Source organism: Poromitra crassiceps, assembly GCF_964638095.1.
Source record: "Poromitra crassiceps genome assembly, chromosome: 13".
NCBI lineage: Eukaryota > Metazoa > Chordata > Actinopteri > Beryciformes > Melamphaidae > Poromitra > Poromitra crassiceps.
In genome coordinates, this window is record NC_139644.1 from 20,146,846 (window position 1) to 20,172,486 (window position 25,641).

General features: G+C 44.1%; 3 protein-coding genes across 3 annotated transcripts in view; 1 reads left to right on the top strand and 2 right to left on the bottom strand.

Annotated features, from left to right (window-relative positions):
* Nucleotides 1-731: 731 nt before the first annotated feature.
* znf281a (zinc finger protein 281a) lies at nt 732-11,968 on the bottom strand. The gene is made up of 7 exons (XM_083648890.1): nt 11,862-11,968; nt 9,593-10,050; nt 7,345-7,446; nt 6,562-6,688; nt 3,878-3,961; nt 3,633-3,751; nt 732-3,455 (listed from the first exon to the last, which is right to left on the bottom strand). The coding sequence occupies exons 2-7, from the start codon at nt 9,995-9,997 to the stop codon at nt 1,821-1,823; spliced, it is 2,472 nt and encodes an 823-aa protein (XP_083505016.1). The 5' UTR covers nt 9,998-10,050; nt 11,862-11,968; the 3' UTR covers nt 732-1,820.
* On the bottom strand, nt 11,900-15,971 carry LOC310788408 (ankyrin repeat and SOCS box protein 1-like; the record flags this gene model as incomplete). The annotated part of the gene is made up of 2 exons (XM_083649966.1): nt 11,900-12,015; nt 15,224-15,971. The coding sequence occupies 2 exons, from the start codon at nt 15,969-15,971 to the stop codon at nt 11,900-11,902; spliced, it is 864 nt and encodes a 287-aa protein (XP_083506092.1).
* Nucleotides 15,972-25,195: 9,224 nt separating this feature from the next.
* The window catches only part of LOC310787513 (G protein-activated inward rectifier potassium channel 1-like), a gene marked incomplete at both ends in the record, with an annotated part of 18,957 nt that continues 18,511 nt past the window's right edge, over nt 25,196-25,641 (top strand). Inside the window, one exon of the mRNA XM_083648951.1 lies at nt 25,196-25,641. This exon is cut by the window's right edge and continues 220 nt beyond it. Within this exon, the coding sequence (XP_083505077.1) occupies nt 25,196-25,641 (446 nt within the window).

Consider the following 25,641-nt stretch of genomic DNA (forward strand, 5'->3'; position numbering starts at 1 on the left):
ACTAAGGGCCAGTTTTAGCAATGGAAGACAACAGCGCAATTATTGTTGGATTTACAAAAAAACGCACAGCATAAACACAGAATCATTGTGTGGACAGCAAGAAATTACACCTAACACTTTCTATATATTTAGACAATGTCTTGCACCTGCATTTCCCAGGAATAGGCACCAAAATCTCTAACGGGACAAATGCGCTTGGTACTGTCGGCACGCATGAAAGGTCTGACCAGTTGTCTGTTACAAATGGTACGCACAATTTTAGCCAGTCGCTTTTCCCCTCATGCACGGCTGCCTCAGTAACAGCAGAAGAAATTCTCAGTCACTAACATATTGGTCATCAGATTCAATAATAAACCAGCTAAACTGGTTAACAATTAAAAACTAAAACTAGGGGCTGTGAATTACATTTACATTATCCCATTTAAATGTTAATAATTTTTCTTAAAAGACTGACCAACCCCCCCCCCCCCCACCCCCTCCCAATCTAACCTTTCCCTAAACAGGAGAAAAAGAGACTGTTAATTAAAAAAATCCCATGCCCATTCCCACCCACCTTTGCGTATAAACCCTTCCCCCCCACTCCACCCCGTACAAACCATGCCATTCAAACAAAGGGTATTCCCATCATACTCTCTCATCCAAACATGTTCAACCCCAGAACCCCCCCGTCTGCATATGACCCAAACCCAACAACCAGACATGAGCTCTTTCGAAAGCCAGCCCATTCCTGACGTTTCAGCTGTCCTGACCCAGTGGGGTGGTTTATTCCTGACGTTTCAGCTGTCCTGACCCAGTGGGGTGGTTTATTCAATGTAATGAACGGCTCAAAGTGCTAATTGAATTCTTTTAAAGAAAAAAGAACAGAGGAAGAATAAGGGGACAGCAGGGGAAGGCTGTTCCATCACCAACAGCACCCTCTATTGGCCAAAGAAAAGACCTAACATCACTTTTGTTCTCCAAAAATATAACGAGGACAACATAAATCCCCTAACCGATCCCCTTTCTTCCTCTACTTCACCTGGCAGTTCCCCAGAATGATTAAATCTGTTATTTTACAGAATATATATTCTTATAAATATATATATGGCCCTTATTGAAGAAAACATGAGTTTCACATTGACAAGAAAGTACCATAATCTCTATATAGCCAAGTGGAAAGTGTTATCAGTGTTCAAGTGAGCTGGCAGCAGTCTGTTATTGTCACACTCATTCACCAAGGAATAAAACATAAGAAAAATCCTCTCTGAAGTCACAAACTTACACTTCTGAAATGAGCGCTCACTGCACCCCACAGGCTTCTCCTTTTCCACTTTTTCCTGAGTAATACTTTTAACCTTGTAACAGACAATAACTTCTTTTTTGCTATTTCAGTTCTGGGCTATTCCCTGCCATCATGGTTATTTCCATTATTATTTTACAGTTGTAAAGTTGATTGCTAAAACACGTCAGCTCATGGGAAACTCCATTGCTACTCTACGCTTGTTGAAAAAGTACTTTCAATGTAACGATTAACAAGCAGACCTAATGACACTAATATGAAATGAAACAGAGTCAATACATACTTGGGAAAAAAAATTGATATCTAGAGTAGAAACAAAAAATTGCATTTGTAGGAGGCCTTGCAGGCTTATCCTGGGGAGAGGAGTGGGGCATATAAACAGCGTCCGTATAATAATTAAAATAAAAATGTCACTTAAAAAAATAACAATAATAATAATTAGAATAATAACAATAATAATAATAAAATAAAATAGGAGCACTAAAAAATGAAACAAAAAAGAGAACTTTCAACAACAAAATGTTCTCACCCTCACAGGCCCTCATCTGTAGCTTTGGCTTGTTGGGGTTTTGGAACCTGTACTTACTGGCTCATTGACATCGGCTAACAAACTACTATACCCTGAGAATTCAGACACAGGCGTCCGTATCCTGTGGTCCACCTCCCCTCTAGAGTCAGTGCCATAAGACAAGCCATGGCCGTCTGACTTGAACTGGGAGCCAAAGGCCTGGGCAAAGTTCTCTATCTGGTAGGAAGGCTTGGAGGAGTCCAGGGAGGCCAGGTCCTGCGAGGGGGCCAGAGGGTAGACCGCGGTGCCGTTCTTCAACGGCGGGTGGTCCTTCTGGCTGCTCAGGTCAGATGGGCTGATCTGGTAGGAGGAAGGGGGAGTGGAGCAGTGGTGCTTCTCCATCTGGTCGGTGAGCTCCTGAGACGGGGTAAGCTGCTGGTGTGTGGAAGGCTCCAGGCTGCTCAGGTGGAAGCTGTGGTGCTGCGGGGAGGAGCCTGTCAGCATCGCAAAGTGAGACTTTGGCACGGGGGAGGGCAGTGAGGGCGAGGCTACCGACTGGCCGAAGCCGCACTCCAGAGGGGAAGTAGTGTAGATGTTCTTGTCGGAGTAGAGCGGGTTGCCCGGGTGGGAGCTGGTGAACGGCCCGGAGGTGGGAGGCCCAGGGCCCAGAGGGAAGCTGGCACTGTGGCTGGTGCGCTCCAAGGCCTGCAGCAGGAAGCGCGAGTACTCGTGCATGATGACAGTCTTGTCTCCGGACGGGCTGGCCGTGTCGGCGTTGTGGCCGAGGTCGTCCGCTGAGGGAGGGTGCAGCTCCACGTGCTGCTCGATGTCAAAGTGCACGTCGTGGTGCGAGCCGTCGGGTTTCTGAGCGTAGTGGTCGAGCAGGCTCTGCAGCACCTCGTCGGGGATCCCCGACTTGTCGTGCTTGTCCACGCCCATGGGAGAGTCTAGCAGACTCAGGGGCGTGTCGCTGTCCATCACACCGGAAACCACACCCTGGATGACCGACTGCTGGGAGGACAGGTGACCAACGCCAACGTCATACTCGCTGCTGGTTCCTCCTGCCACCCCGGGCCCTGATACGGTTGCATTGTTTGCTGCATGAAGGTAGCGTCTCTTCTTGAGAAACTGCATGGCGTCGTCGTAGTTGCTGCTGGTGGGGCCTGCTTTTACCCCATTACCCTGCATGAGGCCAAGGCCATGCATACCCCCACTCTGCTCCATGGGGCCCGGTTTAGCCTGTCCCAGTCCCACCTTATCAAGGCCCTTACGATTGGCCCTCTTGAATGCCATCTTTGGAGCTCGGCCATGGTGGGCCTGGTGCATGCTGGGTCCTGGCTCAGTAGTGGAGGGCACCGTTTGATTGGGCACAGAGTATTCATGGACACTGTAGCCTCCAGATACTGGTCCATGGATGTGCGAGAGCCCCAACCCCCCTGCTGCTCCTCCTGTGCCCTGCTTCTTCTTCTTGCGCTCCCCTCCCTCTCCAGAGTTTTTGGACCTTCCCCTCTTTCTAACAGTAGTCCCAGCATTTCCCTGAGTGATTCCATAGCTGCCGTGCCCCATGTCTGCACAACCCATGTCCAACATCCCAGGCTCCAGCCCCTTCTTTATGGCTTCTCCACAGGTGCGCTTGTGCTTAAGCAATCGGTCTGTCCTGGAAAAATACTGCAGGGCAGAAACACATGTTCTCTTTGAGACAAATAATGAAGAACAATCTTACGTCGCGGTATACAAAAGTGCAATGCAATGCAAATACGACTTTAATACACAACAAATCCAATTTCCCCCCTTTAGAAAGCCATGTTATGAAAACCATGTGGGGGGTATTTGAGGCTCACTAACCTGTTGGCAGGTCTCACATCTGTACGGCTTTTCTCCACTGTGTGTCCTCTTGTGCCTCTCCATGTGGTACTTCTGAATGAAACGCATGTTACACTGGTCACAGCTGAATGGCTTCTCTCCTGACATACAGAAAAAGAACAGGTCAAAGGTCAGATATCTTCAGGCTCACTGGAAGCATTGGGTGATTCACAGATTGTGTCAGGCCCTTTGGCGATATGAATGGTTGTTGTTATTTAATCACTCACCACTGTGAATCTTCTCATGCCGCTGGAGTAGGTACTTCTGAATGAAACTCATGTTGCACTGACTGCATCTGAATGGTCGCTCACCTGAAATATGGCAAGCAGAGGTTTATATGGTTCCAATATGCTGTATAGTGTCCACTAAACACCATTACCTCGTCGAGGTTTGCTTGGACTTGGAAATAGGGATGGGCATCAATAATCGAAAATCGATAATTGATCGTTAAGGAACCCCATCGATCATGTGGAATTTTGATCGTTTTTTTTCACACACACCTCCCCCCATATGATAAGATACAGTTTAACTGCTGCTGGTCCTTTTTAAAGTAACAATTAACATGACCTACATCGATGCAGAGTTGCAGTGAAATGATGCATGCTGTTATGTTCGTGACGGGGAGAAAATAACAAGAAAGAGCAAAAGCAACGGATTAAAGCGAGCACACAGGATCACCCAGGCGATCTGATGTCTATGGCTTCCAGACTTCAGGCTGTCATTGATCAGAATCAGAATCAGAAAGACTTTAATGATCCCCGGGGGGAAATTGGGAAAGGATTTGCAACCAAAGTATTAAAAGCAACAATTTGATTTATGATTACTAGTGGACCAGTAAAAATAGGGTTCAACGTCTCTCTAATTGCAACACAAGCAAACTCAATGGATTGTTTTCTCCTCAGTATGTTCTAAATGACAGAAAAGGGAATCCTATCAGGGGAAAGTTTTGAAAATCATCTAACATGGTCCTACCAAAACACCTTTTTACAATGGAAGTCTATGGGTGGACTGGTCAAACCATGCCCACTTTGAACTCTAAATACTCCTTCATACTTTAAGCTACAAACTCCATTCAAACTTTAAACGGGTCACCACTTTTTGTCCTTTATTGCTCTGAGTCAGCTATTTTTTCTACTTTTTGATTTCATTATAATTTTTCAGCCGTTATAATGGGAGCCAGCCTACTAGTTGGGTCATTTCGAGCAATTGCGTGAGCAGAGGTTAGTTTCTCAGTTTATTTGTCATCTATGAGGTTAAAAAACGAATTTAGCCCCCATGCCTCTCATGAAAATGTGGGCCACAGTTTTGAGAGCCCTAAATCAAAAATGGCTACCATTGACTGTTGGAAATTACACTTTCAATGGTTTGACCTACAATGCTGCAAACTACATGGTTTCTGTGACTTTTTGGGTTGAAATTTGGAATTGATGTTTTGATGATCTGACCCATTTTTGACATTCAAATCCAACATGGCAGCCAATCTTTTCATCTCCAAAATGTCATACCTGCCAACACACATGAATTATGCAGGAGTCTCCCGATTTTTAACCCTTTCACCCGCTGTGCTCCCGATTGGTAATTCCTCGCGCTAATCTCCCAATTTGTAGGATATGTGTCGTGGTACCTGGCAACCCAACCCAGAGGCAGTGACGAGTGACGCACGGTGCGTAACTGCATCACTGCACTCGTTCAAGCTCTCGGTGGAGGACCGCAGTGTAAGAAAAACAAGAGAAAAAAAAGCACCACAGTCAAACACGTCCCAAGAAGAAGAGATGCGCTGCCAAATTTCAGTGCGAGACCTTCCTGTTTCTAACCGCTAGCAACATTAGCAAATACCATGCGTTTTGCAAGCCATGTTTTGCAAGCTATGCATTTTGCAAGCTATGTCGGGATATGTCGTTTTGCAAGCTATGTAGCCAAGTTAACAAACATGATAAACATTGACGCCAAACACAAACAAGCCGTGGAAGCACAGAGGGGAACTTCTACCATATTCCATACTCACTGACACTCGCAATGTGTGCACTTGATCATTTTTGCTATGTAAATTTTAGATGCTCACTTGTGATCACATCTTTTGTAAATGTTGTATGTTTATTTTATTATTACCAGTATTTATTTATGAGTTTAACGCTGAAAAATTAATTGACTGTACATCCTTGCATTTATTCTATATTAATTTGTGGTGTAGGGTTATATGGGGGGGGGGCTTGCATTTATTCTATATTAATTTGTGGTGTAGGGTTATATGGGGGGGAGGGGGGTACATTGAGGATAAGCCATTCACCGATACCCCAGAAAACCTCTCTTTTTCACAGCCCAATGTTGGCAGATATGAAATGTCAAATGTACTAAATGGTCGTAGAGCCTTCAGTTCATATTGGGCTCTAATGAAAGCTCTGCTCAGGCTGAGCTGAGTTATATACAGCAGAACATCATTTAAGTACACAGAGGTCATCTCAGAGGACCAAAAGGTCAACGTTTGTGGTTCATGACAAGCCATTGCTTTATTCCAGTTATGCAGCAACATTTCTGTCCTAATGAAATGTCCTGGCTTGATTGATTTTTGAAAAGGTTTCAGAGTTATGATAACTTTATCAAGGTAGAGGAGTCTCTTGCGCTTCAGCCCCTCCACAGAGGAAGGTCGGTGCTCTCAGTACAGGACAGTATTAACAACAGCAATGGGTTTACCCATTTATTGCTGTTATAATAACTTTAGTGTAATTTTCTGTCAGCTCGCATGATGATGATGATGGCACGACGGAACTGCTTAGGTTTCTTCTTGAGCCTTTTATGCAAATACCAAAGTATTTTTGTTGTTGCAAACTAACTTAAAAGACAAGAGGAATAAATAAGCACATGAGAAAGAAGAGCTGAGCATCATCAGGGTGAAATGTACACATGGCAGTACCTGTGTGAATGAGGACATGTCTGCGTAGGTGATAGGAGCTTCTGAAGGATGCATTGCAGTGCTCACAGATGTGTGGCTTGGTTCCTGGCGACAGGCTGCCTCCATCTGCATCCAGCATCATTGATTGCTACAGAACAGCAAAGGAGAAACGGAGAGGTCGGATTTAGTCAGTCTACTTCTATATCATCTGGATACATTGTTAAGGATCAAGAGGGGGAACACTTTTTATATTCGAGAGAATCTACATTTGATTAGCGTCACGCATGGTCTTTTAAAAATCCAGAGGATAGTTTTATGATGTAGGCACAAGTATTCATGACAAATGTGTACCTAAATATGCATCATTCAACGTGAAGCGAGTCACGACTACAATGGATCACTTGCAACAGATTTCCTATAAGCCTAGATATGTATTAAAATACTGCTGAATAAAATGTGAACAGAATATCCAATCTTATCTATCATGAATGGCAGTTAATGATATAGTAAGACAGCAAATGTTGCAAACTACCACATTCATGCATACCATCCTAATAGGTTAAAATTATGTTTATTACAAGTACAATACAAGTTGACCGTAGGTTTGGACTAGAACATCAATGTTCCGATTCACTCATAGTGATTACTGAATGCTGTGTATGTGCAAAACGGTTCTCACATCGGTGAAACAACTAATTGGTGAAGACTTTTTACATTTTTAATATTGGATTTGTGCATCAAGATCTATGATACAATTCACGAATCAATAAATGATGGCAAGATAGAATGGTAAACATGACAAACCTTTGCCTCGCTTCGTTTCTTTCTCGGCTTCCCCTCCTGTCCGTCACCGTTTGACCTTCGACCTTTTCTCCCAGTGGGCTCCTTTCCTAACCGACTCGGCAGCTGTGAGGATGACAAAGGGAGAGGGAGAGGCCGTGAGAGCAAGCCAAGACAAGGAAATGACTCGATTGAAGGTTACGGGCCTTCAGTCTGAAACTAAACATACATACAAACGTTTGTGCATTGTGCCAACAGACACAACACTCAAACAGTGTCTAGTGATAGTCTGTTTGAAGTGAAACCCATAGTCCTAGATGTGCTTCCAATGGGCGGAATAACAAAGCTCTGAATTTATGGCCCTCCTCATGTCTCCCTCTATGGACAAGCTGCCTGCAATGTGTGACAGGCAGCCATTATAAAACTAATAAACTAAACACACAAACTGCACACCTCACTTCAGACTGTACTGTATCCATACTAAAAATATTGCCCTGCATTCAAATTCATCCTGTAACAAAGAATCTGTGCAGACCATTCATTTCACAAGGGACAGAATGGTATCCAGCTGCCCTTGAGCACTGACCCTTTCTTCCTTTTGTTTACCAGCCCTCCCTCATTGCGATTTCATTTTCAATACAACTTTATTACTTGAGCAGGCTGCACCTCACCGCCATATGGAGACTGATGGGATGAATGTGGCGCACATGCTCGAGTAACTCTAGCCAAAACAAGTCTGATTTTTAGTTAAAACGCACTGGCCCAAAGGGCACAAAATAGCTACACTCTCACAAGAAGACCATTAGTCGGAGAATAAGTGCAACAATTTGGGAGGCGGGCCGCCAAAGAAAAACTCTCCTGACTGCAGGGCTTTATTTGATCTGACGTAACTCTCCACGGCAGGGTCCAAAATTGACTTTTTCGTCCACTGGCCAAATGGCTAGTAAATGTTCAAATTTTACCAGCCACACAATAGATTACCATTGCTTTTTTGGGGATGGTGTGTGAAGTAAATCTACCAGCCACTTGCATATTTTACCAGCATTTAGCATTGATGTTAATTATAGACCTCATCCTGCTCCACAGCATATTCAATTCAACAGAATTACGTGTGCCTGACTGAAAGCGCTCATTTGGAAAGGTTTTCTTTCTGTTGTCACAGGGCCAGAGGAATCCAATTAGCTGCTGGCTTGTGTTTGTATAAAGTCTTCACCCTCGTGCTGTCCTTGCATAAGACCATGAAAAAAAATATAGGAAGTGCACAGAATCATTTATTCAATTTTTTTTAAACATACTTGCACCAAGAGCCTGATGACCTCCAATGCCTGGCTATTGTTAGACAGGGGCATGTGCTATTGTTAGCCAGGGTATGTGCATGTGTACTTGAGTGAGCACAAAAGACAACTGAAATGAAGTGCAAGCTCAAACAAGACAGCCGTGTCCTTGCCAAGATGTTTTCATTCATGCTGACTGAGGCTAGATGACATCACCGTGTGTGAGTGGGGAGGGGAGGGGGGCTGATTTATATTTTGCATCTCAAGCCTTCAGTAGATTTATGCCACCATTACCCGTTCCACACAAGCTCCGCCCCTGCACCCCTCCTTTCTCAGGCTCCTCCTTCTCCATCCTGCTACTAAAATATTGGCTGTTTGACAAGTCAGCACCCCAATGGCTGGCGAGCCGATAAGAACCAAGCCTCAAATCCCCACATGGGGGGGGGGGGGGGGGGGGGGGTTGGGGGGTGACTTAACTGTGTACGTATTCACTATACCTACCATTACCTATGCTTAACATGGGCCTAGTAACATGGGCCACATTTACATACACACAAGAAAATTTTACTAATGTGATTAAGTCCATGATTGGAGTGAGGCCAGCAGAATATCTAGACACTCAGTGTCTGTTATTGGAATAATGTTTTTTGTTGTACTCGCATCCGCAGTGATATATGTGTGGAGTGCTCAAATTTTAGTCCTATTAATAGAGACCAGTCAGAACAAGTATACACCTTAATCATTTAATGAATCGTGTGGTGGTTTGTGTCATGGCTCATGTTGTTCTGTCAGGGGCCTCTAGCTCAAAAAGACAATAATGTAATTACAATCACCACAGCATTGTAATCAATGTAAACCGCGTTATTAGGGGAGGTGTCACTTTGTGGAATCATGTAAACAGGCTAATCGCACAATTGTATTGGCAACAGTAACATTGTTGTGCACAGATAAACATAGCCAAGAATAAATTAATCCCCCCTCCCATCACAGGTACTTACGTTGCCCATGCTGAGGTCGTGCACCAGCAGGCTCGGGTGGTGACCCACCGTCACCTCCAGCAGCTCGGTGCTCTTTCCAGGGCCTCCGGGGTACAGCGGCAGACGGTAATCGTGCTCCGTCAGCTTCTCCTGCTTGATGCCCATTGCGTGAACATAGTCCCCCACCCCCCCACACACCAGACTGCTACCCAGGTTGCCACCGCTGCAGTCGGGCGAGTCACGCTCCTTCTTGAGGATCATCTCTTGTGGTGGAAGGTCCTGCATGACAGAATGGGCGGCCAGCCGGGTGAAGCTGGTCACCGGGGGGAGGTGGCTGAACATGATCATGCCAGGGCCAAAGTTGGAGTCCATGCCCCCATTGGAGCGCAGGAATTCATTGCCTAGTTTGTCTTGAATGATGTTCATGGTGAATGTGGGCGGGCAGGTAGGAAAACTATAGGGTACCAATCAGTGTCATCCTGAGAGGAAAATAACAGCAGGAGTCAATGAAAGAGACAAGACTACTGTAGTGTAGGCTATACTGCTTTTAGGAAGTACTGTGCATACGTAGCAATCAAGCAGTGAGGATAAACACAATTGTTAGCTCACTAAACAATAATTATGGAGCCAGTTAAGCTTGATCTTCAAGAATCAGTCTCGCAGCCTCTGATCTCACAACAGAATGCTTAGTCAGATTAAAAATGATTGTTTGCGGGTCAACAGAGTGCTACAGTCTGGCAAGGTGACACGTGGAAACAAGCAAAACACTGGGCCTATACCGGACAACATTCACTATATCTTAGTATCTTACATTACAGTGTGTATATATTTTGCAGGGCCAAAAGGTCACTGAGTGACTGCAGCGCTGGAGGCAACATTAGATGAGGAAAGAGAGGATTGAAGCTTTGTGTTAATCTGTTTGATGGGCCTGCTCAACACAGTCATCCTATTTGCATGGGCTTATCTGCCAATGAGAGAGCCTACACAGTCTGCATTTGAAAGGCTGTTGGTGTATACTCAAATGTTGGGCTGATCAATGCTATTAAGCATAAACAAATCAAGTGTCTGCTCTGTAATGGCTCCCCTTACCAAAGTGACTTTAATGTTTAATGCACACACTGTTATAAGAGTTGGCTAAGTCTCATATACTTCATAGACAGATGGAAACTTTAGGCGCAAGGTCAAGATGCAGCTCATTAAAATTTAAGAGGAAATGGGATTGTGTCCAACTATGTCTTAAGAAAGATGACGTAATGTGTCCCTTTAATTCATTGACCGACTTTTCTCTGTATTTTTGTCAAACGTATTTTAATGTGAACCCCAATTATATTTTCTCTCAACAGTTTTATAACAAACGTCCATTCGACCGCTGCATGAACGAGCAATCTGGCTAATGTATGCTAACGTTATCAGACATGCCAAATACCTTCAGCTCCGACGGTGCGCTAACGATAACCTAACGTTAACATAACCTGCTAGCTAACATAATACACAACTTTTTCCAATTCAATCCAATCCATTTCGATCTCCAGCTATGCCATCATTTCTGAAATGCGCGTTTTCATTATGCCGTGTAGTGAGTGGACCTTATGGTCCGTCTCCGTTCAAAAGCTATCAAGCTTGCTAGCCGTGCAATTAGCTACCTAGCTAACCATTTGGCTAACCACTCTTATGGGGCCCTTCTTTGTGATGCAGGATCAAGCAATTATTAATATGGCCATGCAATAACGACAGGATGTCTGCACTGATGAATAACTTACCATGAAAGCTTGTACAGAAAACCCCTCAAAGCATTTTGGAAGCTCGGTGCTCTTATCATTGTATGTGAACTTCCTTTTGGCGTTTTTGTTCAAATTAAAGAATCGTGATTTAGTGTTAAATAGAAGTGCAAAATGGCACTGCGCACCGTTAACGTTACACAAGCAAACAAAAATACGCGAGTTGCCTAAATGATCAAGGACGTTATGTTGCCTTCCACGTGAAAATGTCATTAAATCTGGTTAACGTTACACAAACTGTAGTGAAAACGCTACTATTTTTCTCTTGGTCGCTCGTCTTGTGGATAGTGAAGCGACTGTAAGTGATGGAGCGACAATGTTGACCCATAACAAACGGCCCATACAACTCAAGCGAACAATGATGCTCGTCGGGCTAGCCGAGACAGCTAGCAGGCTAACTAGCGGTAATGTAACGTTACTGCGCTGCGCTTTGTTGTCTGTCCCGTACGCGTTCTTAACCATTGCAGCGGCCAAGTCTTCCACAAAAGCTGAATTTGATGATTTCGCCTTACCAGTGCATGACCACGACCCGCTGCTTGGCTCGTTTAGATCACCTTCGGCTGTCCGCTTCGGTCTTCAGAGCCAAAACATTGTTCTCCCGCAGCTGCTGTGTTCTTCCATCTTGCCTCGGCGCAGGGGATTCTGGGTCCTGCAGGCGGACGGGTCCTGAGAAGAGACAGACTGGAAGGAGCCTGCATAACCCACGACTGGTGTTTGACTGTCTTGGGATAAGGTAAAATCAAAGAAGAATAAAAGGGGATATAGTCTGTCTCTAATTTGTACTGCTTTGCTATTGTCTCTGCCAAATAGCCTACTCCTGCCAGAAGTAACTGACTGATGAAACTGCACTATTTTGTGCTGCTGAATAGCTACATGCCTCATCCCGAGGCAGGAGCAAGAAGTCACTTTATATTGTTGCAAAGCTGCATGGGCACCTCCAGTTGGTGATTATGAGGCAATAACAATCACCAATATAACCAACTCAAATATGTTGTCTGAAAATCACTGAATTATGTATTCCATCCCACTCTAAAGTCCACCTCTGGTCAGGGGTGGACTGGGGCCCTAGGAAAAGGCAAGCATACTCCCCTGCCCTGGCAGTGTTGTAGCCTAGTTCTCGTGTCCAGGACTCGGACTCAAGTCCGACTTGAGTCCTGATTGTCAGGACTCGTGACTTGACTTGGACTTGAGCACTAATGACTCAGACTTGGCCTTGGACTCGAGCATTCATGCATTCGGACTTGGAAGATTCAAGATTAATTTTAATAACCATAGATTACAAACAATTAAGGAATTTGACTTTGTGCAAGTACAGCGCAGCAATCACATCAACAGCAGAAGATGGAGCAAAACAGAAAAACAAATCATAAATTATAAAGTTGGAGAGGAGGACTTGTTAATTGAGAAATACCTGTTTTTGTAATAGGCCCTAACAATTTGGCATAAGTTATTGATAGCTATACCTCAACATTATTAGATTTCGTCCAAGGGCATGGCACGTGTGTTCCACCTACATGCGGATTCACGCTCATGTCTATGACTACAGACTCAACTGATGCGGACTGCCTCGGACTCAACTCTGACTCTTCTTTGGTTACTCAGACTCGAACACTGCAGACTTGAGATTCAACTTGAGATATAGTGACTTGAGTACAACACTGCACCCTGGATCCCTCCTGAATCCCAACTCTCTCGCTATTTAATGGGGAGATGGGGACTTGAGACTTGGTGACTTGGACTCAAATTGACTTGAGTCCGTTTTGATTACTTGTGATTCAAGCTGGAAATGGCATTGTCATGTCATGGTTGGATGACTCACTCATGCTCCTCCTTATGGCATTGTCATGATTGGATGACTGTCAGTCACACTCCTCTCACTGGATGGTTTTGATTTTTCAAGGAGAAGGCACTTATGGTATGTTAGTAATTTTTGTTAAGTACATAGTTATTTGACTTTTGTTTGATTACATTTATTTAATTATAATACAAATTCAACAGATCAGAAAAAGGTAAGACTGTAGTATCTTGGGCGGGAAAAAAGTGACTTGACTTGGGACTTGACTTGGACTCAACTTGAATTGACATAAGAGACGACGGGAACCAGACGATGAAATCTCGATTAACGGAGGACCCCTTCATGAAGGTGAAGGTGCGTTGCTCAGGAGGGATGAGGAGTGGAGGAACATGAGACGAGGCACAACAGCCAATATTGAGGAGTCGTGAGAAACACTGGAAACTTGAAAGAACTAGGTCTAGAACCGTGAGAGGCAGCAATGTGGCACAAGGCATCCAGTCTGCCGGAAAGCCATTAGAAGAAGAAGACTTGACATAACCTGTGAGTGTGACTTGACTTGACTTGCCCAAAACAAAATGACTTGGGACTTGCTTGAGACTTGGATAAAATTACTTGGACCAAAGTGACTTGGTCCCATGTCTGCTTTATTGTAACAAAAAGAGGTGTAAATTGATAAAAAAAAAATAAGTTGACATCAGTCCTACTGTATTCCTGTCTTTTGTGGGCCCGCTGACTGTGGGGCCCAGTCGCCTACCTTTGCCCAGGGGCGAATTTTCCACTGGGGACAGGGGGGACCTGTCCCCCCCACTTTTCAAAACCTTGATTCTGTCCCCCCCACTTTTTAAACTGAAAAAATCGTGGGTAAACTGAAAAAATCATGCTTAATACGCTACTGTTTGACCAGCCACCATATTATGGCTGAGAATGTTAATTGAGTTGCTAATTATAAGCTATAGGCTACTCCAAAAGATTGCCACGGATTTCCTCGTCTGTAAAAAGTGACCTCTCCAGACCCTGAATGCATTTCTAATGGCGCTCTGTATGGAAAATCCCCTTTCCAAGCCGTCCCCGAAGGCAGCACTCACAGAGTTTGGCTTTTCTTAAGACTAAATAATGATATCACAACAGTATTGTAACAGCAAATTTAACTTTTGTACTAATATTATTCCGTTTGTGGAGTTATTTTTCTGTGACAAGTATCATCCAAATGTTAATCTAAAATGAGATATTCCTCTAAATCTGGCTAAAAACGTTACAACTTTTTTGCCAGCCCCTGCCCCTCTAACATTCTCTGCACGTCCCTGCTGCTGTATAAAGGGTTAGGTGATGAGAGGAAGTAAGCAGTGAACATGGTTGAATTTAAAATAAAGCACACTAATAATAATAATAATGATAATAATAATACAACCAACGTGATTTCAATATGGCTCTGGCTTTCACATCAGTATTGTTCTATGCCTTGTTCATGTCACCTGCTTTCATATCAGAGCTCTGATGAGTTGGAGGAGGTGGTGTCTAAAAGGCATGTATTTAGTGATGTGTATAGTTCTTCATAGATCTAGCTAGCCTCTTAATCTTCCCCTCAGAGTGCACCAAATTGATGCATTTTACTTTAAAATGTAAAAAAAAAATCTTCTGGGGGGGCATGCCCCCGGACCTCCCTAGAGAGTCGGCGCTCCACATTTTATTGTGTCCCCCCCCCCCACTTGTGAAACCAGGTATTCACCCTTGCCTTTGCCTAATGGTTAAGACCGCCCCTGGTGATAGTATGTATACGCTACTGTGAATACTGTGAATTTAGGTCTTCAAAATGAATGTCCCATAAAAGGTGGATAAACTGTACTGCATCCCTCCAATATATCGCTAAATACCAGAGATGGGAAAAGTACACACATTCTTTACTTACTAGAAGTACAGTTGTGTAAAAATTTGTTTGAAACAGAGTCACTGAATAACTAAATCTAGGAAATGAAAATAAATAAACTAACAGTCCTTCATGTCAGTTTTGGTGGAGCACAACAAAGTCCTTCATCACTTGTGTTAGTGGTAGAGAGTGGACTTGGTTCAGGCGATGTGTGCCCAGCGCTTGGCGGATCCGAATCCGACACACGTGGGCCAGACTGCGAGGACATCTCTTGGCCTCCAGAAAGACTCTGAGAGCCTCGGGATCTGCTCTCTTCTCCAGCTGTGCCTGCTGCGAGGGCACCAAGGCCGGGTCGGCGCCGTGGTCCAGGAGCAGCTGGACGAAGGCCGCCTGGCACCTATGATGCAGCACCACCTCTAGCAGGCGAAAAGCCATGTCACGGGTCACAACGCCAGCAGCCTGGAGCAGCAGGCGGAAGCAGCCCAGGTGGTGGAGGATGGCGCTGATGTAGAGAGGAGACCTCATAGGGTGATCGCTGTCCATGTCAACAGCACCACGGAACCTGATGAGTTCCTGCACTATCTCCAGCCTTCCCGCCACGGCAGCATAGAAGACCGGGGTGGCTGTGTATGGGTCCCTTCTTCTGTTGGGGTTGGCCCCGGCTTCCAGTAGGATCCGGACGCAGTCCAGGTGACCATTGAAGATGGCCCCGTAGAGAGGCGTGTGGATGCCATCAGGGTCTACCTGGTCTACCTGGGCTCCCTGAGTGATCAGGTAGGCCACACAGTCAGCGTGACCCCGTCTGGCTGCCTGCCCCAGAGGGGTGTTCCCAACCCACCACTGCCACTCATTGATCCGCCTTCTGAAGTGCTCTTCCTGCAGCAGGGTCATCAGTTTGTCCAGGTCTCCTGCCCTGGCGGCATTTTGGAGCGACGTGTCGTCATGCCCTGCTTGAGCAGCCATTCCTTCAGGTCTGTCACTGTACCACACCGACTGTCTTTGGCGCTGGGTTTTTGTGACATCATCAGTGATGTCATATCTCTGGACATTGTGACATCATCAGTGATGTCATAAATCACTGATGATGTCACTGTTTAGAATGTCCATCAGTTTTCAGATGGTAAACAAAATCAATTGTAATGTCTGTGATTTTTACTCTTTTTTAATAACCAATATGATGCGAGTATCTAATCCGGCCCCGTTCAGAAAAGTTTGGACAACCCTAACGTAGAGTGACAGGAGGCTATATGGAAGAGTTTGCTCTAGCTATGCCATTAACCCCCATGAACCTTCTTTGACAAAAAATTTATCAAAATCCTGATAGCAGTTGTAAGACTTCCTTCAAATTCTTGTACTGTAACACTCAGGTGGACAGCTTCAAGTACCTGGGAGTCAACATCCACCAGGACCTGACATGGGCCAGCCACACCGCCACTGTTCTCAAAAAGGCCCAACAGCGACTACACGGACTCAGACCCCTGAAGAAATTTGGGCTAAGGCCAAAAATCCTCAGGGACTTCTACAGAGGCATCATTGAACGCCTGCTGACTGGTTGCTTCACCGCCTGGTACGGGAACTGTACCACCATGGACCGCAGGGCGCTAAGAAGAGTGAGGCACGCGGCCCAGCACGTAACAGGATGTGAGCTACCACAACTGCAGGAACGGTACAATCAGCGGTGCCTCAGGAGGTCCCTGAAGATCATCAAGGACACATACCACCCCCACAACAGCCTGTTCTCCCTGTTACCCTCAGGGAGGAGATACACGGTCCAAAAAGCACGAACAAATCGCCTGAGGGACAGTTTCTTCCCGCAGGCCACGAGACTCCTTAACACACACAAATAAACAATCATGTAGTAGCTGCTACCATTACATATGATAATTATGCCTATGTTATTTGCACCTGTGCAAACAGAATGTTTAATTATGTTTTAAGGTGTCTATGCTAGAAAAGAAAAGGAAAAGTTTACTGTTATTGCTTGTTGTTTCTCTTGTTTTACTGCATCTATATGCCCTGTTTTTGCACTGTTATACTGTTATTTGCACTATGTTGTAACGGAGCCTACAGCACAAGAACGTGATACTTGTACTACGGAGTGACAATAAAAAATCTTGAATCTTGAACTCTGCCAGTCTACAGCAGCTGAAGAGCATCTCAAGATATATAGGCTTTTGGAGCAGAGGCTTTGATACATATGTACTAACAGTCAGTCACTCATTAATATTCACTGTTCTTTAGTGCTGTCGCTGACTTGGTTTTGTTTTTGTTATACAAGACAATTTTAATCTTTTTGTTATTTCTTCCCCTCCAACAAACAATTTAGTGTTTGCAATTATTGACAAAGGAAAGATAAAAACCCTGAATCACAGATGCTGAATGAAGATACAGACAAAAAGACAATTGGCAGGTTTTTTGTATGTATTGTTATTTATTGTATGTATTGTACATCTACTGGGAGCAAGTCTCTACGCAGTGTGCGGACTCTACTTTTTTTTTGCTGCTGATTATTATTTTTTGTCCTGCACCTACGAAAGAGTGGATGTGCGTCATGTTATCATGAAAGTATTGTAGGGTATAACTTTTAAAATCACAAGATAATATTAATCTAAAATCTGTGACACATTCCACTCAAAAGAAATCAAAAATAGCTTGACACTAATTAGCAACAATGTTCTGTCTGATGTCTGGTGATGAGAGCGGGCTGTGAAAACAAGTAGTGATCCAGAAAATAACAGAGCAGTCTGACAGAGGGAGTCTAGCAATGCCAGACCAGCCACTTAGATGATCATAAGGGATGTATTAATGTATTAGATATGAAGCCTTTAGATGTGCTGATGTGTGTATATCTAAAAGCACATCAATGACTCGCCTCATTTGGCCTTGCACCCCCACTCTTAATTGCCTGCGTGGAGATGACCCAATTAATTCAGAAAGCTGAGCATAATTGAAATGGAGACAGCAGAGTAATGCAAAAAAGGTCAGTGGAATGCATTTTTGATGTCCCCATATATCCTTGATGACAACCCGCACTGCTGACAGCGATATCTTTCAAATCACTCTCATCTCGGAGTGTTTAAATATGTATTATTAGAGTTGCGTTCATCACATGTGCGGTGTGACAGCACTCGCCTTAATTAGCAGTATCTTGCTGTAAGATGTGCAGAGATCTAAGGATCATCACAGACTAGAGTGTGAGGATGTACAGATATGGATTCAGTTCAGTTTAAAGAAAGTTCATCAGGCCGCAGTTTGAAGGTAACCAGCAAACAGATTAATCAAGACAAGTAATGGCTCCTTTATGGCTAATTTATATGGAAAGGAACAAAGCTTTGCTCATTAGTCCCTGGCTAATGTATCAGAGGTGAGAGTAATTGCAATCATGATTCTGTGGCTCATCAATGCAAATTACAAAAAATGTTTAATTCATCTTCTTACTGAGGAAATAATGAGCCATTATCCGTTCCCTATAGGTTGGACAGAGCTCGGATGTTTACATAACTGTACATTAGATGTCAGTGAAATCAGTCAGAAAAGTCACATCTGTAGTAATATCCTGTCAAGCTGGAGCACATACACACAGAAGAGAAGCACATCTCTCTCTCTCGCTCTCTCTCTCTCACACACACACACACACACACACACACACACACAGGGAGAGAGAGAGATACAGGGGATGTCATGCAGCAACGTTGGTGAGCAGCAGGATTCAAACCCACAACATCATCAGTACTTGGCTTTTACTTCATTTCGAATTCGGGTTCTAACCACGCTGCTCTGAGGCAGCTTTAGCAGTAGAAGTAGAACGCTCGTTCTCATTCGTAAAACCTGGGTTATAGGATAACCGTTTTCCCTCTGCCTATTACGCCTACCAATCCACCAGGTAGCCCAAAGGAAAAGGAAAAGCTGCACTGAATTAAGAGAGAGAGAGGGAGAGAGAAGGGGGGGGGGGGGGTAGCATGTAAATGTGGCATTTCAATGTCATCTTCTAAGTCTATGGGAGGCTCAGCTTGTATCACAGAGGTTAGGAAATGTCAATGTATGACTCAATTTCCATGATTGTCTTCTATCAGCTGAGCGGTCGGCTGCGCATGCAGGGGACATGAAGGTCATGACCCCTGCACTATATGCCACTGAATCCACTGTTAGTCTGGTAATCTGCCATCAGTAGAGGGGAGTGAGGGAAGAACAAGTCTGTACCTGCACACACAGGAAAAGCAATCTAACATGCTCTCTCGTATGTGTATCACGTGGCACAGATGATTATCAATTCTAGCTCCTCATCAATAATTCAGAGTGCGTGGCATTTCTTTGCTCTCTCTCTCTCACTGCTCCCCTGAAAACATCTACCCCAAACCGACAAAACATCCACCCCAACACGACAAAACAGATACACAAATTTGGACGTGAATATCCAGTTTTATTCTTCCTCTCTTAACGGAAGCCAAGAAAAGTGTGACTGATTAAGAGCCAAGATTCAGTCTTTGACCTCGCTGTGCCGACTTGACTTCCTCCTCCTCCGCACTGGAGAAGCGTGATGCTCCGCAAATAACAGATGGCGATCCTAGCCATTACCTAATCCTCAGTTGTCAATGGCATCATAGCCGCATATGAGTACTTTATGAACAGCTAATTTTACACGCAAGCCCCTCATCAATGGTTAGAAACGTGTGTGTTGGTGGTGCATGTGATTGATACTCATGCTTGGGCTAATGATCAAATTAAATTTAGCCAATTACACATTACATGATAGTTGATGTTTTGGTGGCATAATGGTAACACTTTAGAATAACGTTTATACATACAATACAATTATACAATACATTTATAAGCCTTTAGTTAATGATGAACTAACCATTTACAAAACATGAATATACATTTGTAGATGATTACTACATGTTATTATGTTAACATATACAAATGTGTTGTAAGTCATCTATAAACTTGTGTTCCTCACCTGTTGTAAATGATGTGTAAATAATTTACAATTAATTTACAAAGCTTTCTGCATCCCCTAATCTAAAGTCTAAAGCATTCATGACACATAAATGTGTTACATACAAGGGGGTAGCTCTGTTTGTCAAAATTGAAGCCAATGCGGAAGTGTCCTCTTTGCCTGCAGGGGGCGACCCATTAGTTTGTGGACTTCTGTTTTGAAGCCTCAAGTATGGCCTCAGTAAACACTTTCCTAATGTGTTTATGGTGGTCTCAATCGCTAGTTTCAGACTATGTTGATTGACAGCTCGCCGATCACAGACCAATAGCAGGCCATGCTCTGTGGGAAACCCGTGGACTTGTGTCGAGATCCAAGATAGCAATGGCCAAAATGCCATACATGAGGTGTCAAAAAACAGAAGTCCACAGACCAATGGGTCACCCCCTGCAGGCCATTCAAAATAATGCAGGTTTAAGTGCACTTCCACATTGGCTTCCATTTTGACAGAGCTACCCCCTTGTATGTAACACATTTATGTGTGATGAATGGTTTACACTTTAGGTTAGGGGATGCAGAAAGCTTTGTAAATTAATTGTAAATGATTTATACATCATTTATAACAGGTGAGGAACACTTCATTTACTAAAAGTTTATAGATGACTTACAACGCATTTGTGATATGTTAACATAGCATTTATTAATCATCTATAAATGTATATTCATGTTTTGTAAGTGATTAGTTCATCATTAACTAAAGGCTTATAAATGACTTATGACTGAACGTTATTATAAAGTGTTACCGCCATGGGTAAGCAGACTGGGTGGAGTCAGGCAGCCTGCCTGGCAGCTCACTGGGGCTTGGACTGGTGAACTCCTATTCACCTTATGTTCCAACACGTGGGTCAGCCAGTTAATTTCTATTGTGTTTACACTTCATGTGACAGTACAGTACTACTGACCAGGTAAAACAGTCATAACACAACTGGGTCAAGTGGGCGGCGCTACATAAGGTGAATAGATGGTTCCAACTCGACAATATAAACATTCTAAATTGCCCCCAGCTTACTTCCTGTTGCAGGGGTTTGCTATAACTGACAGGACATAAGCTAGGTTCTAAACTGTTCCCAAGCAACACAATTCCGTCAAAACGGTGTATTCTGGTTGGTATTGTATGAGTGCGAGCTGTGTCTGCACCATAGCCTGCCCTACACCTTGACCAGCTCGGCCAGTTCCACAATGGATTTGGAGATTTGGTTCCACTTTTCTGTGTCCAGAGGCTGACATTCATCAAAAAGTGATACTTTACTGTAAAAAGAGAATAAAAGTAGAATAAATTGTGGATTAATAATGACCAGAGATCAGCTATTATAATTAGGAAATGTGTATAATTATCTCTCAGTGCGGGTGTCTGGGGGCAGCGGTAGATCCCCTGTCTACCAACACGAAGTTCACAGGTTCGAGCCCCAATGTTGCCTCCATACATGCACAATTGGCCGTGTCTGCGGGTGGGAAGCCAGATTAAGGGTATGTGTCCTGGTCGCTGCACTAGTACCTCCTCTGGCCTGCTCGTGAGGGGAGGGCAGCTGGCGGGAATAGTGTGATCCTCCCACGACACTATGTTCTACCGGTGAAACTCCTCACTGTCAGGTAAAAAGAAGTGGCTGGCGACTGCACATGTATCAGAGGAAGCGTGTGCTAGTCGGCTCTCCCCAGATCGGCAGAGGGGGTGAAGCAACTATACTAGGACAGCAGGGGGAATTTGCCAAGTGCATTTGGGGAAATCCAAGATATTTTCTTTTTAATCTTTCAGTGTATGCAAACACGTATTTAGCAACTATGTACAAAAAAGTTTAAAAAAATATTTATTCAAATTAAGATGAGATGGGGATTGATTTAGTTCACCTCTCTGTCATCTATGTAAATCAGCGACTAGCGAAGTGACTGCAGTTATTTCAGTTTGTCTCAAATGCCCCCTCCCCCCGAAAACATTGAAATGTCAGCAGCAGCAGCAGCTCATCTCAACAGTGTAAAACAGCAGCGCTGTGTACTGAGAGCTCAATGCAGCATTGCTATTCCCCTGCAACCACTATGCATATCATTTTCTATTATTAATGGAAATGTATTTTTTCCCCTAGAAAACAATTTGAATAATTTGTTTTTTATGCGTCCCCTTATGCTATTTTAATTTGAAATGGCCACAAAATGTCACGCTGCACCTGTGATTTATATGAACTATCTTTATTACTGTAATACATACAATTTATTTGTTTAGTAGTAATAACACTTTGATTTCATCGGATTATCAAGTGACTAAATAAATTCTTATGTATTGTATGACATAATATTTAAAAATGAATTATCTATTGCTGCTTTAAAAAAAGAAAAAGAAAAACCCTGACTGGTTTCTCACCCTCTGTAAAGCTGCTGTAGTAATCACACCTTCGTCCTTTGAACACCATCCATTCATGATTTCTGTTGAAGAAACCATATTTTTTTGCTGTTCAAGTGACTGATAGCAAGTTGCTGCTTCATTAACAGTAGCCAAGTTAATGGCTGTAACGGCAATTGTAATAGTACAATTCATTAGTTTCCTCTGCTCTGTTGCCAAACAGTCTGAGTCATCAATGAAGTGGGGAAAGTAATATAATAGTGAAGAAAGTAAGAGTAAACTGCATAAACTGTGGAATAATCACATTTAAATGGTAGAAGAGTTTAACTTTTATGACAAGAACATCCCTATCAAGTTTTAAACGTACAGGACGGATAACCCTGTCTTTATTTGCCACAATGCACCAATGTATGCACATACGTACGCATTATACACACATGATTAGAGGCGCCGTGGAATTTGTTTTCCGCATTTTCCCCATCCTGGCTCGTCCTCCTCCATGCTTCAGGCCAGGAATGGTGGGCAGCTGCATTGAAGCGCCCAGGGACTAACTTCTTCCAACCGCCGCTGGTCAGACGGCAATTTGAGAATTGATTGACAGGATCGCCTCTTGAGATGTCGCATCTCATTTTCAATGGGGTCCTTCTTGCATGTTTTTAGTGGGGGTCCATATTGATGTTATATGGAGGAAACCCCAGGGGAGCACGGGGAGAACAAGCAAACTCCACACAGAAAGGCCCTTTCGATGAGATAGCCCACCTGGTCACAAGGCACTGAAGGCATGGGGAGACATTCCCCCAGCGTCCCAGGCGAGAATCGGACCCAGGACCTTCTTGCTGTGAGGCAAGATTGCTAACCACTGCACCATTGTGCCCCCCAGAGACTGAATGGTCTAAAGGTCTTCTTAAGCCCAATGAGTGCACCAGGCCCATGTGCACCCAATCAGCCTAATGCCCCCAACACCAGGCTCCTGAAAGACAGGGCCATGAGAGTGGGAGGGTGGTCACACTTTTAGATGTTTTATTACAGAAAATTTATGAAAGCCATGACCAAAATAGTCATACATTCTGTCATTGTGTTATTTAAGGTTGGAATTCTATGCCATTATTCCCCTTTTTGTTGGGGAACCTGCCCAATGACCCCCGGGGGTCCCCGGACCCCACTTTGAGAGCCACTGGCCTAATGTGTGTAGCCTCGAGCTTAAAGAGACTGTTGACTGGATGCCTGAAGTCTGCTTGAGCAACTCACTGATTCCTTTGCGGTGCTGATTGAGCCAATCCTGACCTCTGACCTTGCTGGGGGGGGGGGGGGGGGGGGGGTGAATAGGGATCAATAAAGTATCACATTATCATTATTGTCACTCACCTCTTATTGGTTTAGAGGTGTACTAGCGTGTCAACCCAGCAGGACAACGTTTTAGTGACACATTTCAGAGCTGAAAATCAGTAGTACCATCCTTTAAATGGCAGTTTCTGTTTCTGTTTATTTTCTTCTTTTTTTACTACTAATAGGGAGATTGTCGTGTATTGGCTAGGCTAATACTGGTGCTTGTTTTTTTTGTCTGATTACAACAGGGCCAAAAGAGTGCCAAGGTCGAGCTGTCCGGCTGTCCTTTGGGAGGGTATCAGTAGATAGAGGAGCCTCCAATGGAGCAGTCAGACACTGGCTAAATCAATAAGAGGGCTTTATAGGAAAGAAGAGAAGGCTTTACGGCCAAGCTTAAAAAGCTTCATGGCAGTGCTTGGTAAAGTTACTTAATGTAATCAATGTAAGGTGTCATAAAACAGAGTGGTTTCAAATATGTCCTTGGGAAATAATATTTGGAAGAATTTGACTGGCTTTTTATGTTATTGTCTATTCAATAATCACCAATCTGTTACGCTACAAGCTGCTTAAAAGAAACACAAATATTTATTTGCAGCTTAATATGTGATCACGTTCCTCATGAAATAGTTTTGTGTTCAGCATTTCATGTGCTCCATAGACCGAACCTCCTCAATGCACATACCTGCTCCATCCAGTAGATGGCAGGGTCTAACCTGAAAGTATAGGCTACCTACAGCTATTCATCCTCCAACCTCACCATTTAGGAACTCTATGTGACTCTCCATGCGATTAATACTCAATATTGAACTAGAATGTGAATGCAATGAATGAATGAATTTGGAGAAAATAATTCATATACCTTAATATACCTCCCCCTCTCTCTGTATTCCCCTCTCTCTCTCTCTCTCTCACTCACACACACACACACACACACACACACACACACACACACACACACACACACACACACACACACACACACACTCTCTCTCTCTCTCTCTCTCTCTCACACACACACACACACACACACACACACACACACACACACACACACACACACACACACACACACACACACACACACACACACACACACACACACACACACACACACACACACACACACACACACACACACACACACACTCACCCTCCCTCCCTTTTCATATTTTACAGTCCACCAGAAGCGGTGAATGGTAGACTCCTCGTATTTTCCTCATTGGCTCCACTGGTGAGCATCACCATCAGACTGAGCAGAGCGCACCACTTCAGGCACCTCGGCGACTTCATCTTTTGATGTGACGCCACACTGGTCCATCATATTTAACGGGAGGAATGGTGGAAATTTTCCCAAATAAAGTACTGATATTCTTGAGTAATTTTATTTCAAGGATTTACATCCGTGCGCACTGAAGTGGCCATGGCGCATTTTACGCACTGCAGATAACCAGTCTTTTTGGGGCTCCAACAAACAAAAATATTTATCAAAACAGAATGTAATTTACCCTTTACTTAAGGAGAGCTCAGGTCAAGCAAATGGCTGCACTTCGTAGGAAATTTGGCGAAGATTACCAGGTGGTAAACACAAACCAGGCCACCACTTTTTCAGCGCCGGTCAAGAAGAAACGCCAGCGCTTCGTGGAGAAGAATGGTCGCTGCAATGTGCAGCACGGAAACCTCGGCGGGGAGACGAGCAGGTACCTCTCTGACCTTTTCACCACTTTGGTAGACCTGAAGTGGCGGTGGAACCTGCTCATCTTCGTCCTAACCTACACGATCGCATGGCTGGTCATGGCATCTATGTGGTGGATCATCGCCTACATCCGAGGAGACCTAAATCATGGCCACGACGCGTCCTATACCCCATGTGTGGCCAATGTTTACAACTTCCCCTCAGCTTTTTTATTTTTCATCGAAACCGAAGCCACTATCGGCTACGGCTACCGTTACATCACGGAGAAGTGCCCGGAGGGGATCATCCT

Bases quoted from the DNA above. Each gene is read 5' to 3' on its own strand.
- znf281a (XM_083648890.1), bottom strand. From the start codon at position 9,997: ATGAACATCATTCAAGACAAACTAGGCAATGAATTCCTGCGCTCCAAT. The intron at 3,752-3,877 runs GTGAGTGATTAA...TCTGTATGTCAG, and splicing joins GCATGAGAAGATTCACAGTG to GAGAGAAGCCATTCAGCTGT. The intron at 3,456-3,632 runs GTTAGTGAGCCT...TCTGCCCTGCAG, and splicing joins GATGTGAGACCTGCCAACAG to TATTTTTCCAGGACAGACCG.